We start from the raw sequence: 21,149 nt of genomic DNA, 5'->3' as shown, positions 1-21,149 counted from the left end.
ACATCTGAAAAATCAACATAATTCAAAAAATTAATAGAATATAGGGGAAAACCAATATGATTATTTTAATAAGTGCAGAAATAGCATTTGTCAAAATTCAACACCCATTTATCATAAAAAATGTCTTAGTAAATTATGAATTAAAAGAAAAAAACTTTCAGGACTTCCCTCGTAGTCCAGTGGCTGAGACTCCGTGCTCCCAATGCAGGGGGCCTGGGTTTGATCCCTGGTCAGGGAACTAGATCCCACATGCTGCAACTAAGAGTTCGCATGCTGCAATTAAGACCCGGCACAGTCAAATAAATACATAAATAAATTAAAACAAAAAAAAAACTTTCTCAACTGCATCTACAAAATAAGACAGCTAATGTACTACAATGTGAAGGATTTTATGCTTTCTACGTAGGATCAGGAACAAGGCGAGGATGTTGACTAACTAGTTTTATTTAACATTGTATAGAAGTGCCTAGCCAGTGCAGCAAGGCAAGGGGAGAAAAAGTATACAGATTATAAAGGAAGAAGTAAAATTGTCTTTACTTGCAAGTGATATCATATAGAAAACCCTAAGGAATGCACAAAAAAAGCTGTTAGAAGTAATAAGTGAATTTAGCAAGGTTGCAGGATACAGTATACAAAAGTCAATTGTATTTCTATATACTAGCAACTAACATTTAGAAAGTAAAATTATAAAACAACTCCATTTACAATACCATAAAAACACTTAGGAATAAATTTGGCAAAAGATATGTAAGACCTGTAGGCTAAAGGCTACAAAACATTATGGGAAATTCAAGAACATCTACATAAATAGAGAGCTGTACCATGTCCATGGATCAGAAGTCTCAAAATTGTTACACTGGCAATCCTCCTTGTGTTAGTCAATAGAATCAATATAATCCCTTTGGAAATCCAATCACTGGGATTTTAAATTTTTTTAATTTAATTAAATTTTTAAAAAGAAATTTATGTTTATTTTGAAATTTATACAGTAACACAAAGGACCTAGAATAGTCAAAACTATTTTGAAAACTGAGAACAATGTTGGAGCACTTACACTACCTCATTTCAAGAACCGTATGTGGCTCTTAAGTAGTAAATCCAGTTTTTTTGCAGTACGCGGGCCTCTCACTGTTGTGGCCCCTCCCGTTGCGGAGCCCAGGCTCCGGACGCGCAGGCTCAGCAGCCATGGCTCACGGGCCCAGCCGCTCCGCGACATGTGGGATCTTCCCGGACCGGGGCACGAACCCGTGTCCCCTGCATCGGCAGGCGGACTCTCAACCACTGCGCCACCAGGGAAGCCCAGTAAATCCAGTTTTAATCTTTGGTTTATAAATTGGCATTTAAATAATTTCCAAAAAAAGGGAAGATGGTGCAGCTCTGAGATAAGCATGTAGCTTCCCAAGTTGGCTACTTTGAAGAGTAGTATTTATTTGGCATGATTGCTGGGGAAAAAAAAATCCACTTTGAGCATAAGCTTTGTAATAAAGACAGAACTGGGTTTAAATACTGAATATACCACTTTCCTTTCTACATCTCAGTTTCTTCATCTTAAAGTGGAGTGCACAGTGTAAAAATTAAGGAAATACAGCATAGAAACTAAGCTTTATGTTACAGCTCTGGAACGAGCCTACGTGGGTCAGAACCTGGCTCTGCTGTTTTCTAGCTGTGTGGCCTCAGGTGTGTTTAATCTTTCCATGCTTCGTTTTACTCTCTGGAAGTTGAGTATACTAAAAGTACCTACCTAAAATGTTGTGATGAACTAATGAGTTAATATATTTAAAGCATTTAGAACGGAGTTTGGCACATTAAAAAGTGCCCAACAAGTATTACCTACTATTATCCTTTCCCAGTGTTATGAGGACTGAATGTGGTTACTTTTGTCAACCACCAAGCAGGGTCCCTGGTATCCAATACATATTAGCTCCCATCCCTCCTTAGAGCATAAGTAGCATTCTGAGGGTAGGATTTGACACTGAAGGGTGTATTTTGCCATCTTGGGGACCATCTTGAATTTCAGTCTCTTAAATTTTCTTTCTTTACTCTTTTTTCAATGTTTAAAAATGCCTTACTGACAGAAGCACAATGCACAAAGGGAAACCTTAACACTGGATATCAAATACTACCCCCTTGGGACCCCATCAGGCATTTTCCTGGAAAAGCCTTCGTAAGTTTACTTCCCAAAGACAAGAATTCCCTTCACTGTCTTCACTCCTCTGGTTACCCCTGTCTCTGTACCAGACGGGGCAGCAAAAGCAATAAACACAAGCATCTTAGTAGAGATGCCCTTTGGGCCCCTGTAGACCATCTTTCACATTGTTGTACAGACTCCTTTTCCCCCTCATTGTCTCAGTGTCTGTGCACCACAGAGAGCTTCACTCTCTTCCTCTTCTTTTAAACCATTTTAGTGATGCTATCCTGTGCCTTTACGCACAAATATTGGATTGGACAAAAAGTTCGTTCAGGTTTTTCTGAAAATCTTACAGAAAAACCCGAAGGAACTTTTTGGCCAACCCGGTAGTAATAAAACTCCTCCCACAACCCGTCTTGTCTACCCGGGAAAAAGAAAACTTTCCCATCCTCATTTCCCTCTCCCACTGCTTCCCCTCCCATTTTTCCCTTGGAACGACCCACCTTTCTCCCTAGGAAGGGCTGAACGTTCCTCTGGAGGGGACCACAGCTCTTGACAGGGTCGTGTTTGCATTCTCAATGACACTTCAATCACATTGCCAAAGTATTCCAGGTAGAATGTGGGGAGAATTTGAAATTTGAAATTATCTGCCAAGAGTCAACTTTTCTTCAGCTATTTGAAATCCTTCCCACAAAACCTCAATGCTCAGTCTCACTATACTGTTACTAATTAATGTTTATTTTCCCACCCTCAAATATTCTGCTTGTATATGTCTACAATGCAGCAGCATCCTGAATCCTGGGAACCTTCTGGCTATAGTAGAGTGAAGATAATGTATAAACAGGAAGTCAAAATTTGACCTAAAAAAGATCTGTTGTAAATATGTCTGTATTAGGGGTTTCCCGTCCTTTCTGGAAACATTAAAATGTAGCCATATACATCTTTACTGCCTGTAGCTTCCACTCAAGGGGGACGTTAACATTCCACGCCATTCTGTGTGCCTAACCACTGGCTCGTTCATTCATTCGGCAAATATTTATTACATATAAGCCAGGATACAGGCACTGCGCCAGGCACTAAGCCTGGATACAGAGATAAGGAAGCTTTCTTGCCCTTAAAAAGAACTCATATCCTAGTGGAAAGACAAGTAGGTGAAGAGATCATTACAAAATAAGATTGGTAAGTGCTATGTTAGAGGAATTAACACGTGCTATGGGAGCAGTGGGAAGGAAGGTGATAACGTGTGTACGATGAATGCACTTATCAACAGTTATGAGTATGTACTAGGTATGTGCTAGGTATGTTGGGGGAACTGTGAAAATGAAACAATGAAATAAAATTCCCTGTCTTCACGGAGTTTACATTCTAGTGAAGGAAACAGGCAATAACAAAAAAGTTGTAAGACCAGGATGCAGGACAGTGTTATGGCAGGGAGTGTGAGTTGTGTCTGGAAGGATAAATGGGTATTAGGAGAAGAGAGCGTTCTTCTTCCCACAAAAAAACGAAACGCTGAGGTGAAGGAGAGATGGCTGGAGGGGAGGGAAGTGGGAGGCGGGAGTGGATGAGAAACAGCATGAAGTATTCTGAAAAAGGAGTATGAGTAGGTGGATCACAGGTGTATGAATAGGTGGATCACAGGTGTAATGGGAGGGACAAGGTGCGTTCCCCCCTCCCCCAAGACAGAGCTCGGAAGAGAATTCATTCATTGGTTGTCAGAACCGGAAGGGACATTTAAGAGGTAAAGAATGATCACACTCCCTTATTTTACAAATGAACAAAGCAAGACTCGGGTAGGGAGCAGTAACTTGTCCCAAGTCACCCGGCTAGTCGGGGACACGACCAGGATTCCCCCAGTTTTCTGCACAACTCCGCGGAGGCCTCTGTGCGGGACTAGCGGCCGGGGGAGGCCGCGCCGCGGGAAGGCAGCCCGGGTCAGGGATGCCGACACACACCGCCCCCTCCCGGGGCTTCTCCGCACGGCCGCCCGGCGGGCCTCCTCCCAGCCGCGCCCCTTCCAGCCTCGCGCCGGGGCGCGCCGGGCGGACAGGGAGGGCGACGGCCGCCGGGCCCCCAGCCCACTCCACCTGTCGCCCTCCGCCGCCCAGGGTCTCCCTGGCGCAGTGACCCGCGCGCTCAGCCTCTCCCGCGGGGTCCCCAGGAGGGGGTCACGAGCCGCCGCGCCGGCCGAGCCCTGCGATTGGCGGAGAAGTAGTAGCGTCTCCAGCAACGCCCTTTAGCCGGCTCTCCCGGCGTCCGGGACCCTGAGGCCGGGCTCCCCGGCACCCCCGCCCACCCGCGGCCCCACCCTTCCTCCTCCGCCCGCCGCCTCCTCCTGCCGGGGTCCCGGTCGGGCCGGCGCGCGGCAGAGCACGAGCGGGCGCAGCCGGGGCGCCGCGCTCCGAGCTATGGGAGGCGCCCACTCTCAGAGCCCGAGGGGCCGGGAGCCGGCCGCGGAGAGGCCCCCGAGACCCCGAGAGATCGCGTGAGTCCCAGAGCCCCCCGCCTCCCGCCCCCAGATCCCCGGGCCGCCGTTCGGGGCTTTGCATGCCGGCCGGGGATGGGAGCGCACGGCTCCTGTCCCACCAGGGCTGGGAAGGTGGGGCTCCCGCTGGCGCCCGCGGGGCGCAAGGGCACAGGGGTGGGCCTGGTGGGACATCCCGCCCCGAGCCTCGCCCTGCAGTGCCCCGGGGGCGCTGGGCCAGGACCCACAGCGACAGAATCGCGCCCAGGCGGGGCTGCTGTCCCGCGCCCCTTCGCGCTGCGCGGGTGGGACATGGGGACCCCGAGGTTTTCCAGACTCGTCCAAGCAGGAAGACGCACGTGTCCCTAAAGGGCTCAGAAACACTCCAGAGACAGATCTAGTTGCAGGGAGGAGTAGATATTAGAAGGGTTCTCGAGTCTCCAAGATAACGCGGCTCGTGTTGGCCTTCAGGGTCCAGGAATTTGATGCAGTGCTCGCTGTTCGCAAAAACTCCCTCTCTTGTTTGCTCCGAGGGCTTCACGATGATCTCAGAGAAAGGGCTGTATTGTAGCAGTAGCAATTAGGCTTTTGTTCTGGGACAGCAACAATTGGGGACACCAAGTACTGAAATGCTCCGAAGGGACATTTTTAGAGAACGTGATTTCGAGCAAGTTGCACGGTTTGGAAGATGGCCTTGCTTCTTACCACAGAGAGGATGCGTCGATAACTATTTATTTGAGAACCCAAACGATCTTTAAGCGTATAATTAAACATGTTTAAAGGGTGTGCGTGTCTTGGAAGTGAGGTAATGTCAAGGAATCCACACTCTATTTGAATTCAGCCAATGCCAAAGCTATTTAGTTTGAGAAAGGTACATTTAGCCATCCCATATAGGCAGCCTGGGCCATGGGAGGGCTTTTTTTGGATTATCTTTTCAAGGCAAAGTATCTTCTGGAATACCCGGATGATAGACGTGTTAGTTGTTCCTTCTTATGTTTACATATGATCAGTAATCTAAACTTAGTTCAGGCATCTTATTAATCCTAAGAATAGCTGAGAATTATTGAGCACGTAAAATGTGCCAAACGCTGTTGTAAGCACTCTGTGTGTTATTTAATCCCCAAGAACACTGAGTTAGTTTCTATTATTGCCCTCATTTTATTGGTGAGGAAACTGAAGTAAAAGAGATGTGACTCGCCCAAGGTCACAGAGCTAAAACGTGGTGGACCCTGCTTGTCTGACTCCAGAAATCCTGGTGCAGCCACTTCCCACAGGAGAGTTGGGACTGACTTAGGAAACAAACTGTTATCTCAGCTGGCAGAACACACCCCCACTTTCCCCTTTAATTCCTCCCGAATAAGGGAGGAATCTGAATTAGCAATGCTTATGCCTAATGAGCAAAAACTGCCAAAGTTGATTTAACTTATTAAAAAGTTAAGAGGCAGTGTAACACTGAGATGAAGTTTCAAGTTTTGGAGGCAGGTTGCCCTGGGTTGAATTCTAGGCTCTGCTCCTTAACAGCTGGAGCTCTTTTATCTCTTCCTTAACCTCTCTGGGTCTGTTTCCTTGTATGTAAAATGGGAATGAAGACAGTGTCCACTTCACAGGCTGTTGTAAGGGTGACATAAGATCATGTATATATGAATAACAAGTTATAGTTTTATCTCTGAGCAGTAAGTTGTTTTAGCCAGGGATGACAGCTGACTATTTAATCTTTGTGCGCACGTGGCTGGTGTAGCTCAAAAGTAAACACTTAAATCATTCTCTGAAAGGATGCTGAAGCAATGAACTCAGGGCTTTCTGTGTAGGATTCAGTTGTCAGGGTGAGGAACCGATTCTTAATTGTCAAATTATCCCGTGCTTTGGCACTAGGTAGAGGATCTCTCTCTCTCTCCAATGAGGTTCTGCATGTGCCTTATATATTTAGCTAAACTTGCCTAAAGATAAACATAAAAGCCATCCTTGGTCTAAACCTGGGAATACCGCCCAGGGATGCCCTATCCTACTGGAGTGAGTACATTTAGAAGGACGTAAACGCACGTAGGCAGTGTTGGGAGTTTTGACCGCATCAGAGTGTGCAGGCTTAATGAGTCAGCCCTACAAGCCACTTGGTGCAGACCAGCTGAAAGACGAGAAATATGAGCTTCGATGCCTGTGATGTATATACGTGAAGAGCAAAAAGCCTGCTTTTAATCCAAATCCTGGCTCATTCGGATGTACAGCCACAAGGGTCTCCACGGTCATTGTTAATGTCACCCGGCTGCAGATTTCCTGCCGGACACATGGCTGCCATGGATAACCCTGACCTCAAGGAAGTTCCCCTAACTCAGGCCACTGCATTTTCAAAATCTATTGTTCCTTTTTTAAAAAATAAAAATAAATACATGAAAACCTCACAAACATTGCATGAATACTGGCATTTGTCTTTTGAGGGAGAAAATAATGTTTCAGAGTGTTCACAATTTATATTTCAGAATAATTTAATCAAGCATGAAAATTAACCAGACAAATCTGTCTTAACAGAACTCTACTGCGAAATATAAACAGGTATGGATGTGCATGAAGAGAAAGGTCTGATTTTAAGATAAAACACATTATTATTGAAAATTGTAGCAGTCTACCTTCCCCAAACCAGAGGAAACAAATGAGCCAGCCTTCATTTATACAAAGAGGCTGCTCACGTGGTGATTAAGAGCAGAAGCTGTGGAGTCAGGCTGACCTGGGCTGGAATTCCAGCAAGATCTCTCACTAGCTTAGGTCAGGAAGCTTTGGAAAATAATCACTTAGCTCTTCAGTTGGGCAGATATCTGCATCTTTAAAATGGCAATAATTATCGTATCTACCTTATGAAATGGTGTGTATTATTAGTGCAGGGCCTGGTACCTAAGATGTGCTTAATACCTGAGTTACCGGAATTCCCCTGCATACAAACGAGTTCCATTCTGAGAGTGCGTTTGTAAATCCAATTTGTTCGTAAGTCCAACAAAGTTAGCCTAGGTACCCAACTAACACAATTGGCTATGTAGTACTGTACTGGAACAGGTTTATAATAGTTTTCACACAAATAATACATAAAAAGCAAACAAAAAATAAAGACAACATTTTTAATCTTACAGTATGGTACCTTGAAAATTACAGTAGTACAGTACAACAGCTGGCATATAGGGGCACGTTCACATCTTTGAAAGTTCGCAACTTGAAGGTTCGTATGTAGGGGACTTACTGTATTATTAGTACATTCACATGTGTACGTACCTATATATCAGGTGCTACGCTAGATTCTGTGGGATGTATATTTTTGAGTAAGGCTGGATCTCTTCTGAAGGGAGGGTTGACTTGTGTGCTGATTCAGCAAGGCCTCTTGGAGAAGCAAGACAATGGCTTTTTAGAGTTAACTTTTTCCGCAATTAATTTCCCTTTTCCAGAAAGAAGCACTATCCCGAGAATGGACCTGTGTTTGGGGATATGGTAGTTTGGTGAAATGTTTGTAAACGATGACTCCTTAGTTGATCATTTTCGGCAATGGGGTCAAAGTGGGTTTCCTAAGAGCAGTAAATAATTTGCAGAGAGGTTTGAAGAATGACATAAAGGAGAACCTATTTTTCAGTAGGGACTATGGCATGTAACTAATTCATCTAGAGCTTGTTGAGTTTGTCCACCTGGGATGAACGATAATGCACTTGTTGTCAATTCTTTCAGTTAAATTTCTAGGCCAGTCTTTGTTTGCATTTGGAATGTATCCTAATGGAATAGGTCGGTGGTGAAGTCCGGAGGAGTTTCTGAGGTCTCGAGTGTTTTTGCCATGAGGTTTTCTGATCATATGAATTACATGTAGGTTCTACCATGTTCTGGAGAACTGCAGGGTCAGTTGGGAACAGTTGAGCCTCTTGATGGACAGACATCCTGACATGAAGAGGGAGGTGCTGGCTTTGAAGTTTTAGACACAGGAAAACAGGACTCAAAACAAGTAAACTTAGGAAGCAGCGTTCTTGAAACCCACTGCTTTCAAATTCATATTGTTCACCACCTCCTCACCACACAATTTTTATTGTCATTAAAAACATTTAGGTCCCCAATTGCTGTAAAAAATTTTCAAACATCCATCTAAAATGTTTTGGTGTACAGTTAAGAGAAAGACTTACAGAAAGTTTGTGGAAAAGACCCAGAAAAACCAGCTAAATGAAGAAATGTTAAAAGAAGTATAGTATTTAGCTTGAAGGAGGGACTGGAGAGATGGTGGAAATATATAATTTTTAGGGGATGTTGGTGGCCTGTATCTCTGATGAAGCCAACCCAACAGGAAATGGTTTGAACTGCAGGACAAGGGAATTATTTGTGTGTGTATGTTGAGTTTAGATAGCACAACTTCTAGACTGTGAGGGTAGTTGATATACCAAAAAGAGTTAATAAGGGAAGAAAAATCCCTTTCTGCAAATTATTAAAAGGTAAGAGAGATAATCTAACAAGGATTGAGACTCCAAGGGGGTTTGGGTCTAGTTTTGCTCCACAATTTCTGCTCTCTTTTAGCTTCAGTGGCGCCCCACCCCTACCTCTACCCTACGGCTTCTCCTGGCTGGTACAAGTTTCCGTGTTAAAAATCAAGAAGAGAAAGGGTGGGGGGCACAGCAGCTGGTGTCCTGAGCTAGCGAAGTGGGTTATTTAATATCTGAGTTGGCTGGTAGCCAGAGTGGGCTGCAGGGTGTGTGAATTTGTTAACCCAAGGTCAGGAGATGAACTGGTAGCACCCTGAATGGCCATGGAACGTGGAGGTCCATCTTCTGAAGAAGCTCACTCTGGCTCCTATGGGGTGCTTTTGTTTTTGCAATTTTTTTTTATTGTCGTAAAATATACGTAAGATAAAATTCACCATTTAAATCATTTTTAAGTGTCCAGTTAAGTCCATTTACAATGTGGTATAACCGTCACAACTATCCATTTACACTTTTTCATCATCCCAAAGAGAAACTCTGCATCCATTAAAAAATCACTCCCCATACTTCCCTCCACCAGCCCCTGCTACCTCTATTCTACTTTCTGTCTCTATCTGCCTATTCCCCACATACGTGGAATCATATAATATTTGTCCTTTTGTGTCTGGCTTACTTAACTTAGAATCATGTCCTTAGGGTTCATTCATGTTGTAGCATGTGTCAGAGTTTCATTCCTTTTTATTGCTGAATAATATTCCCTTGTATGTATAGACCACATTCTGTTTATCCATTCCTCTGTTGATAGACACTTGGGTTGCCTCCACCTTTTGGCAACTGTGTATGATGCTGGTATGAACATTGGTGTACAAGTATCCGATTGAGTCCCTGCTTTTAATTCTTTGGGGGTATTTGCCTAGGAATAGAATTGCTGGGTCATGTGGTAACTCTATGGTTAACTTTTTGAGGAACCAGCAAACTGTGTTCCACAGGACTTTATTCCATTGACCTATAGCTCTATCTTTATGCCAGTACCACACTGTTTTGATTACTGTAGCTTTGTAATAGGTTTTATTTTTTAAAATAAATTTATTTATTTGTTTTTATTTTTGGCTGTGTTGGGTCTTCGTTGCTGTGTGCGGGCTTTCTCTAGTTGCAGCGAGCGGGGGCTACTCTTCGTTGCAGTGCATGGGCTTCTCATTGTGGTGGCTTCTCTTGTTGCGGAGCATGGGCTCCAGGCATGTGGGCTTCAGTAGTTGTGGCATGCAGGCTCAGTAGTTGTGGCACATGGGCTTAGTTGCTCCGCGGCATGTGGGATCTTCCCGGACCAGGGCTCGAACCTGTGTCCTTTGCATTGGCAGGCGGATTCTTAATCACTGCGCTACCAGGGAAGCCCCTATAGTAGATTTTAAAATTAGGAAGTTTTAGTCCTTCAGCTTTGTTCTTTTTCAAAATTATTTTAGCTCTTCGGGGTTTCTTGAGGTTTGTTTTTGGTTTTGTGTTTTAATCTCTCTCTCTCTCTCTCTCTCTCTCTTTCTCTCTGTCTCTGTCTCTCTGGATTTTTCTTCTTGGCTGGTGGCAGTCAGCAGCCTTCATGAGAGAATGCTGGACCACCTTCAGCTTGTGTGTGCTGCCCCAGAAATTCTCTTTCCCTGCCCTCCCCTCTACCCCCTCTCCAGCCAGACTTTTCACCCCAAGACATGAACCTGCTTGTGAGTCAGACACTCGGGGCACTGAGTATCCAAAGAGGACCCAGATGTGGGGAGGAGCCTGGGAGGGATGGGCAGGAGACTGGAGTCACTGTGCAGGTCAGAGGTACCAAGAGTTGAGCATCAGGGAACCCCCTGTTCCCAGGGGAGAAGCTGACCCTGGAAGGAGTCTTGAAGGATGAGTGAGTGGCCAGGGAAGGGGGGTCAGGGGAGGGCAGGCCAGGTGAGGAAAGCATGGCAGATCGTGGCCCGATGTGTCAGGATCCATCCTGTCTGGGCAGTGGGGAGGGTTTGGGGTAGGGTGGGTGTGGAATGGACGGGGGATTGGGAAACAGTGAGTCTGGAGAGGTGAAGAAGAGCTGCGTGCTGGGGGCTTTGTGGCTGGCTGGGAGTTTGGACTTAATTCCAGGAGCCATAGATGAGGGTTTGCCAAGCCCTGGACTGAACTGGGGAGAAATATTCTCACCGAGAGACTCAACCACATGTGGGGGTACCTGTGATTCTCCTCAGCACCTCATCACCCACCCAGGCATCACATCCAGGGCGCTAGATTTTCCTTTTTCAACCTCTTACTTCATCTTCATTTTTGTATATTAGCAATTCAGTAACACATATAAACGTTTTCTTCTTTTCATTTTTCTTGTTTTCCAAATTTTCTACAACAAACACATTTTCCTCTGATAGTCATAATGTACTTTAAAAAAAAAAAAAGCCTGAAAATTTAGAAAACCCAGAAAACTGAAGAAAATAAACCACTCATAATCTCATCACCCAGAGATGACTGTTAATATGTTGGTACATTTTATTAGTCTCTTTTTTTCCCAGTAAATATAATTTTCAACAGTAGGGTTATACTATATGTGTTTTGCATTCTGATTTTTTCACTTAACATTATAAACATTTCTCTGTATCATTATACTGAATTTTAAAATGTCATTTTATTGCTTGCTGAATGGTACACTATGTGCATATATTATAATTAATTTAATTTTCCCCAAATGGTTGACATTTAGGTTGGTTGCCGTTTTTGATCATATAAGTAATACAGTTAATAAATATTCTTATAATTCTTTGTGCATCTCTGATTAATAATTAGGACACATTCCTTTAAGTTTAATTATAGGGTCAAAAACGCAAGTATTCGAAAAGTTATATTTTGTTATATATTACTATATATTGTCAGATTATTCCCTCCAAAGTCATCCCAAATTATACTCCCCCCCTTAGCAGTATAGCGTACTTTCCATATGCTCATAGCATCCTTCCCAAGCTAGGCACTATCATTTTCAATCTTTGCCAGTTTGGTAAGAGAAAAATGTGTAATCTTGGTTTGATTTCTTAAATTCTTCGTCAGTGAGAGTGAACTTTTTCCCCTATGTTTAGTAGCCATTTGTAATTTCTCATGTATTTCTCTTTGCCAGTTTTGTACTAAGGTACTAATTTTTCTATACTTATTTGTGAGAATTCTTTATATGATGAAGCCAGCTACTTATTGAGCACTTACTACATGCTAGGCACATGTTAGTCTGTCACATGCATTAACTCATATAATTCTCAAAATAACTCTATAAGCTAGGTGCAGTTTTACATTTCCACTTTACACATGATGAAACAGATATAGAGAGGTTAATTAACTTGTCCCAGGTATCACAGCTGGAGTGACAAAATTGAAATTTAAGTGGCCTCAATCCAGAGACCTACATGCCTAGCCATTTGTCTTATACAAATCTGCTAACCCTTGTCCTCCATTTTTGTTTTGTTTTGTTTTGAAGGGGAGGTATTTTAAAAAATTAACCTCTTAATTTAGAACAGTTTCAGATTTACAGAAAATTTCAGCAGATGTACAGAGAGTCCTCATAGATTCCACAAGCAGTTTCTCTTATTATTAGCATCTTATATTAATATGGTACTTCTGCTACAGTTAATGAAACCATCATTGATATATTATTATTAACTAAGGTCCATACTTTTTATATTTTATTTTTATTTTTTATTTTTTTTAACATCTTTATTATTATTTTTAACATCTTTAACATCTTTATTGGAGTATAATTGTGTAGTTTCTGCTTTATAGCAAAGTGAATCAGTTATACATATACATATGTTCCGGTACTTTGTTTAGATTTCCTTAGTTTTTACCTGATATCCTTTTTTCTGTTCCAGAATATATTACATTTAGTAGTCATGTTACTTTTTAATATAAATCAACCTATCACGTTTTCCTTTGGGGTTTCTTCCTTGGCCTTTCCTTGTCCCCAAATGAGATAACTCTTTTCTTCTATTTGTTTCATGATGTCCTTTTCTTTATAAGAAACCATTTACTCGATCTGAAATTTCTAGAATCACTAGTGTAAGATAAGACGCTAACAATTTTTTATAAGGCTCTAGCCTTTTTTTTTCGAAATAGCTAACCAGTTACTCCAGTACTGGTATTATTAAATAATCCTTTTTCTTCCCACCAATTTGTAATACCTTTTTTTTTTTGGCCGTGACATGTGGCTTTTGGGATCTTAGTTCCCTGACCAGGGGTTGAACCCGGGCCCACGGCACTGAAAGCACCGAGTCCTAACTACTGAACCTCCAGAGAATTCCCTGTAATACCATTTTTTAAAATTCAGTGCTATAACCTGTCTTTCCTTCTGTTTAACCCTCGATGGTTTTTCTCTTTCTGTTCTCATTCAGCAAATACGAATTGACTGTTTTCTTATGTTCAGGCACTGTGAATATCCTTTCTTATTTATTTATATATATATATATATATATTTTTTTTTTTTTTGCGGTACGCGGGCTTTTCACTGCTGTGGCCTCTCCCGTTGCGGAGCACAGGCTCCGGACGCGCAGGCTCAGCGGCCATGGCTCATGGGCCCAGCCGCTCCATGGCATGTGGGATCTTCCCGGACCGGGGCACGAACCCGTGTCCCCTGCATCGGCAGGTGGACTCTCAACCACTGCGTCACCAGGGAACCCCATCCTTTATTATTTATGTGGGAATTTACAGGGACAGAGGAAAGCATTTCTAAATGTATAAAATCTGAATATTCATTGATAGTGTTGGGGGCAGGACATTCGCCAGAGAGTTGGATGAGGGGGGGTGACCTGTAAAAGGAGCTTGGGAAAAAAAAGGACATTCATAATTGAGCTTTCCTCATAGGTTTTACACCACCCTAGGCCACTTTGCCATCCATGTGAAGGTTTCATTTTAAACAATGTAGCTTCCTGTGCAGAAACAGCTGTGCCTTCAGATGTCCTCAGGTCATCTGCATGCTTTGGCAGACTCACATTTTTCATGTACAGTCTAGACTTTATTTTTCGCAGTAACATGATATAAAGTCCTACAGATTTATATAAGGAATGAAGGATTTATATAAGGATAAACCACCTCTGCTTCTGATCTTCCACCTCTTGTGCCTGTGGAGACGTGGGAACCTTGGAAAGTGCAAGAATCCCTCACTTTGACATTCCTTCATTCTCAGGATTCTTACTGTGCAGGACACTTTGGATATCGTTTTTTGTGGGGGTTTTTTGCCTGTACCTAGTACAAGTTCGCCTTAGCCAATCTTATGGTATGTCTGCTGTGAACGTTATGAATAACAGTTGTAGGCAAAAGAAATTATATTTGGCTTACTTACATTTAGGGGTATTCTGTAGCAACTTTAGAGTCATATCTATATTTTGGAGGCAGGATAGTTCTGTTTTTAATATAACCCATACATCTGTCTCACACTGCATGTCCCCATAAAAGCCTGACAGCATAAGATATCATTGGTCAGGATGAGAGCTCCCAGGAATCTGGCAAAGACCCTTCACTTTAGAGCAATAGCTCTGAAAACTTTATTGGGTCAGAGATCCTGTGATAACATAAAACTTTTATAGACTTTTTCCAAATGAAAATACACATATACACAGTACAGAAAAGTTACGAGAGTCAGAGATCCTGAGACATAGGCATTAGCTCGTTTAATCCTTTCATGGCCCCTATAAAGTAGATGTTAATAGCTCCATTTTACAGATGAGTAAACTGAGGCCTGGAAAAGTTGAGAAACTAAGGCTGCAGAGCTAGTAAATGGTCGAGCAGGGATTCAAGTGAACCTGGCTGAGGGAAAACAATTACTGGTCATTTCCAGAGTGGGTCAGCCACCGAACAACTTATTAACCGGCAGAGGCTTCTGTTTATCTGCTAGAAGATAAGGTTTTATGGCTCCCTCCCTACTGGACAGGGACAGTAAACGCCCATTCTGTAGACAAATACCCGTACACTGTGTTGCCTTTACACAGAGCAGACAGAATGCCTCTCCCGGGTTTCTTTGCTGAATTATTTTTGTCTGTGAGTCTTGTTTTCCTAACAACTGCAAAATGTTATGTTTCCATGGCTACCTCAAAAGTGTTCTTAAATAGGGGTTTGAGAAAACAAAACTAGGAAGGCTTGGGCAAGACATAATGGTAGGAAGATGACATGTTTTACCTGCCAGGCATCACCTTCTCAGCATTTCTGTGAGTCCAATGGTGTCTTGTCTCTGTCCCTTCCCCAATTGCCTCCTTTGCCTTTTAAGACCTGTGATCCACTGGTTCCACCACGTGTGAAGCCATGGTTCCTGTGACGTCTCCAGTGGCCTGGAATGATGGCATCTGGGAAGACAACTCAAGTTCTGAATAACATGGGCCACCTTTACAGTTGATACCCGAAGTGCGGGTTGGCAGGTTCCACTGAGGACAAGAGTAGAACTGAGAGATGTGCCCACGTTTCAGGAGCGGCTGTTGCCGGCGGCGAGGAGGAGACAGAGGTGTCTGCAGTGGACCTCACCTGTCGTCCACCTCCGTCCCGCTTCTGGCCGGGTAGAGGGTGCTGTTCTCCAGTCGTCCCACCAGGGGGCGCCAGCCACCATCTGCTTAGTTTCTGGCCTTGGTTGGCCTGGGGTGACCAGGACGGACGGTCTTCAGCCCGCTCCTTTGCTGGGTGGGAGAAAACAAGAGAGTCTTCGGATGCTAACTTACAGTGCACGTAGGAGGAAAGGAAACAGATTAGGGAGCGAGGGAGGATGAGGCCGAGGGTTTTGGTATTTCCATTTCCTTCTGCTGGCTGGGATCCTGCGTCCCCCGGGTGTCTTGTTTCTCTTCACTCCTCCGAATCTGTGGTTCAGGGCATATTTTTTGTGGCTTCTGAGGAGTTGGAACTCTTCCGCGCGCCTTTGCGTTGTTCACTGGTGTTCGCTGGTTGAACTGCAGTATAAACACCCAGGACTGGACGCAGATGGGGCTCACTGTGACCTTCTGATTGATAGAAATGCAAAGCTGGAAGAAAGTCTCTTCAAAAACATTTGGGGGTTGAAGGTGTGACAGAAGTTTGTGGTGCCCCCTGGTGGCCGCTGTTCAGTACTTCATCCACAGAGAGAAAGGAGGAGCCCCGCATCCCCGCCCCCGCCGGCCGCTGGGTCTCCCGTGACACGGCCGGGGTATCGCCGCTCCGAGGAGTCTTCTGCAGACACCAAGACCAGACAGCTCTAGTGCTTGACCGGCTCCTCCGACATCCCTTTTTCTCAGTTTCTGTTGCCCTAGGCCCACACTTTTAAATTCCTCTTGTGTTTCTCATTCGGCAGTCTTTTCCCAGTTCAAGGCCTTTTTCTTTTAAGTAAAAGTTGTTTTTATGTGCCTGATAATAGACTGTTTTGTTTGGTTGATTCCATACCCCTGTTTGAATGGTCAGTGGGTCTGGGGAGGGTCTTGTGTTTGGGACTGAAAATGCTTGAAGGGTGTGTGTGTGTGTGTGTGTGTGTGTGTGTGTGTGTGAGGTGTGTGAGGTGTGACTGTGTGGAAGGTGTGTGTATGTATATGTGGGTGTGCAACGGTGTATGTGGTGTATGTGTGATTATGTGTGGGAGGTGTGTGTATGTGTACGTGTGTGTGTGACTGTATGCGTGTGTATGTGGGAGGTATGAGTGTGTATATGTGGTGTGTACATGTGACTGTGAGGTTTGTGTGAGACTGTGGGTGTGTATGTATATGTGGTGTGGGTGTGACTATGTGTGGGTGTGTATGTATATGTGTGGGGGGGGTGTGTGTGACTGTGTGTGGGTGTGTCTGTATATGTGGTGTGTGTGTGTGGTGTGTGAGTGTGAAGGAACCCGGGTCCTGCCAGCCCCAACTTGCCCACAAGTCCTTCGTCACAAAGCAGGGACATTTCGCACATAGAGACGTCAGGAGACTGGTTTCCCCGCTTGGCTGAAGAGCTGTCTCGTGTCTGGTGCAGAGTGTGAATACTCTACTGAGAGCATCAAATCCCAGGTTCTCCGCCCTCTTTACAAAGCACAGAGGGTTTTTGACGTTTCCTTGTTTATCAGCGTGAAACTACCTCCAAGGGAGCAGTGGTGTCCTGGCCTTCTGGGTCATCTGGAAGGGAGCGGGGCCTCGGGCTCCCGTTTCTCTTTGCATCAGTGCCGTTGCCACCCTCGGGTCGCCCCTCCTCTCTCCCTCTCCCCACACGTCTCCCCTTGCACGTTTGAAAACCCTCTATGGAAGCTGAATCATGTCGCTTCCTTTTTTGGTCATCCTGGAGCTTTCCTCCACTTGCATCACTCGGATGTGTGAAACAAATCAGTTCCTCACGTTCTGTGTTGTATGTTCAGAGTTCAGAGAGAATAAGCAGTGCCCTGGGCGTAGGGTGCCCCACTGAACCACTCCGTAGATGTTCTTGAACAAGTCAGTTTAATTAAAGGGTGGGTGCTGAGATAAAACCACTCCGAATATCTTATTTGAGAACAAAAATAAAATCAACAGCTAAAGGGAGAAGAGAAAGAAAGATCCCAGCACAAGGACATGTTAATATCTCTGAGTTGGGGAATTTCTGTGCGTTTGGTCCTTGATGGTGTTGTCAGGGGAGAGAGTTCTGGGAACATCTGAGGCCGCGTTTTCCCCGACAGATGTACCAGGAGCCCTGGAATGAGGCTGAGGAATGTTGCCACATAATCTGCACGTATCCATCCCGGCATCTGCCAGCCTGGGAAATGTGTCTGCCAGCTGTCACTGCTGGAGGCTTACCGGGTGTCTCAAATAGAGGGATTAGGGAACCAAAAGGCCAGTGACTAATGGAAATGCCCATCCTGGTGGCTGATCCCGGTGCAGGGTCACATTTCTGCATGTCCTGTCCCCTGATACGGCTGAAGTGGGCTCATCCTGTCCCCAGGGACGCCTCCTGGTCGTACCTCCTACAGGTGGCCCCTCTGGGCAGCGTTCGGCATGCCTCCCTCCCTTTGGAATGCTGCCAAAGGGCACCAGATTTGCTGCAGGAAGTAGGAGGGGTAGTGATGGAAGAGTTGAGAGAGGTTGTCGGGAGACATGAATCATCGACGGCCTCGGGTCCCGCAACCTTGCCTGAGCCGAGCTGTGCGGAGCTCGCGCGCAGGGCTCGCGGTGTGTGCTGGGTATGGTGTGGGTCATGCTGAGTCAGACCTGAGTCACTTTCCCACCCCTGCGCCAGGAGCCGGGGGGTCCAAGCCACAGGCCTTGAGAGTGAGGGGGGCAATATGGATTGTGGCTCAAAGAAGGGGACCGATGTTGGTCGGACGAGAATCGGGAGTCCCCTGTGCAGCGGTAATTCGGCTGTTCTGAGTTAGGTGAGTTTTGTTACGGTAATTCAGAATCTTTTCTTAAAAAATTTTTTATTGGAGTAGAGTTGATTTTCAATGTTGTGTTAGTTTCTGCTGTACAGCAACGTGAATCAGTTATACGTATAGCATATCCACTCTTTTTTAGATTCTTTTCCCAGATAGGCCATTACAGAGTATTGAGAAGAGTTCCCTGTGCTATACAGTAGATTCTTATTAGTAGCTACAGAATCTTTTGGAGGAAAGGAAATGGTAAATGGTATTCAGTCCACAAATGCGGTTTTGAGGAGGAAATATTGAACCTGCTATTGATCAAAAAGCTTTTCGTCTCCAGTTTAGAGGTTAGAGACATGTTTTCTGTATAGAAAGTGAGAATCTACGGTGTGACCGAAATCCCAATGATTTAAGGCATTTCAGCATCTGTGCAGAGTGGCCATCACCTGGACAGCCCACGCCCAGAGTTTCTGATTCGATAAGTCCAGGCTGGGGATAGGGAATTTGCATGTCTAATTCTCAGGGGATGCTGATACTGCTGGGCCAGGGACCCTACATTTACTGATTTAAGGCAAAGGACTGAAACATTCCATTTACCAAAAAAGAAAGAAGGAAAGAAAGGGAGAATGGAGGGGAGGGCGGGAAGGAAGGAAGTCCGCCAGTGTTTCAGTAAATACATTACAAGATATTCAGACTTCAGTAGTAATCCGATGTGTTAGGTAAAACCAACAGTGGCATAGCATTCCTACCCACTTGCCAAAGTTTTTGAAGATTGCCTGACTCGGTGTTGGTTCGGATTTAGGGAAGAGGCTGTCTCCTGTGCTGCCGTTTAAAACGGAATTAGTACAACCTTTCTGGAGGGCAGTCTGGCTATGCGTCTCCAGACACAAAATGTGCTCCAGAGTTTTAACTCTAGGAAATAATCCTGTACGTGTGAGAAGATGCTTGTATAGGGTTATTCATCCCGGTTTCGTTTATAATGAGGAACAATGCGCCCCCTAAATATCCCTCCACGGGGGGCAAATTATGTAAACCATGGAGACACACAAAGGCTTGTTATGCAGCTGAGAAGAGCTGGGAACAGGGGCTCTGCAGGGGTCAGGAAGGGTCTTGACTCCACAGCCTGGTTTCCACTCCCTCCCCTGGGGAGCAGAGCTTATGATGAAAACAGGAGAAGTTGGGAATAAGCCCTGGCCTCTAAATGAGGACAATATGTATATTTAAATCTCATTTGTTTGAAAATATCTATCTGTCCCTCTGTTTATCTGTCTGTCTGTCTATCCGTGCTCATAAGTACGTGCTGTGTGTATGTAACAGGGCGATTTGGGAGGTTTTTGTCTATTCATTCAAGTCACCAAATATTATGGAGCAGACAGAACAAGACAGACAAGATGCTTTGTGTTCACAGAGCACACTTCTAGTCAGGAAAGACAGATACTAAGTGGAAAAGTAGAAATAATTTCATTCCAGGTGTAAAAAGTGCTTTGAAAAAAGATAAAAACAGAGTGTGTTGCTCACCAACATTTTAACAGTTGGCTGTTTAGCAAAAACACGACTCTGGGTAAGTTTTCCTTTCTTCTTTGTACTTTTCTGTGCCATCCGAAATTCACCGTTTCAAAGACCGTGATCCTTGACGTTCGAGGATTCTTCCCCTCACTCGCTTGGCTTAAGTCACACTTGCTGCCAGGCTGCCCTCTGCACAGCTCGCAGGCTCCTCCCTCAAGCCTCAGCTACTCACTTCCTCAGAGCAGCCTCCCCGGCAGCCTGATTCATCATTTGCACTTGTCCTCCCCACCCCACCCTCCCTGGCCTTCCTAGGAGCCCCTGCACTTTTCTTATACGTCATTCATGACGGCTCGTAAGTTCCATATTTTCCTTGCTTACTGAACTCACCAGTATGCAAGCTCCGTGAGGGCAAGAACGGGGTCTGTCTTGTCATCTGTGAAAGGTGTGGGGTGATTGAATGAAAGAATTCTTACCGAACCCAGGTTCGGCTGCTTGCCGCTCAAAAGCCAATAGTTCAAGAGGCACGTGTCAATAGAAAGGAAAGGTGCTTTAAGTCAGAAGAGCCAGCAATCTGGGGAGAAGGTGGACTTGTGTCCTGAGACCAGCTCCAACGAGTCTGCTCAGCCATGACAGGTTTTTTTTTTTTTTTTGCGGTACGCGGGCCTCTCACTGTTGTGGCCTCCCCGTTGCGGAGCACAGGCTCCGGACGCGCAGGCTCAAAGGCCATGGCTCACGGGCCCAGCCGCTCCGCGGCATGTGGGATCTTCCCGGACCGGGGCACGAACCCGTGTCCCCTGCATCGGCAGGCGGTCTCTCAACCACTGCGCCACCCGGGGAAGCCCCATGACAGTTTTTAAAGGGGAAAAAAGCGGAAGGATCTCAGTGAATCATCGAGGCAGGAGGTTGGATTCTGCAACATTCTCTGTTGTGTCGCAGACTGGCTGACTCTTTCTTCTGATGTTCTCTTGCCCAAGTGATCTGCGTGCAGGATCGCTAAGGGGGCTGTTGCGGAGCAGAGCGCTAGTCATTTTAACTGCTTAAGTCTTCATTTTTACTGCTTTTTATCTAGGAAAAGAATCAACAGGTTAGACAAGGCATGGTGTGCTTTCAGAAGAGCATAAGTCAGGAGTTACGTTAAATTGCCTAGTGATCTCATTCCTACAATTAGGTTCTTTTAAAGTTAGAGGGGAGGGCTTCCCTGGTGGCGCAGTGGTTGAGAGTCCGCCTGCCGATGCAGGAGAAACGGGTTCGTGCCCTGGTCTGGGAAGATCCCACATGCCGCGGAGTGGCTGGGCCCCGTGAGCCATGGCCGCTGAGCCTGCGCGT

The 21,149-nt window shown here is 45.1% G+C and overlaps 1 protein-coding gene across 4 annotated transcripts in view; it reads left to right on the top strand.

The window, feature by feature from the left end:
- TACC1 (transforming acidic coiled-coil containing protein 1) overlaps window positions 1-21,149 on the top strand; it is a 113,204-nt gene that overhangs the window by 14,607 nt on the left and 77,448 nt on the right. For 2 of the 4 annotated variants that reach the window (XM_079908888.1, XM_079908885.1), the window contains exon 1: window positions 3,785-4,610. The exons of 1 other annotated variant lie outside the window; for it this stretch is intronic. In XM_079908888.1, the coding sequence (XP_079765014.1) occupies window positions 4,534-4,610 (77 nt within the window). In that variant the 5' untranslated portion in view covers window positions 3,785-4,533. Of the gene's footprint in view, window positions 1-3,784; window positions 4,611-21,149 lie in introns of those variants that run through there. One more of the 4 variants, XM_079908891.1, reaches the window with a different exon arrangement.

The sequence above is a fragment of the Stenella coeruleoalba genome (assembly GCF_951394435.1).
Source record: "Stenella coeruleoalba genome assembly, chromosome: 21".
Taxonomy (NCBI): Eukaryota; Metazoa; Chordata; class Mammalia; order Artiodactyla; family Delphinidae; genus Stenella; species Stenella coeruleoalba.
The sequence above is the reverse complement of the archived record's forward strand: the minus strand, read 5'-3'. Positions and strand labels throughout refer to the sequence as shown.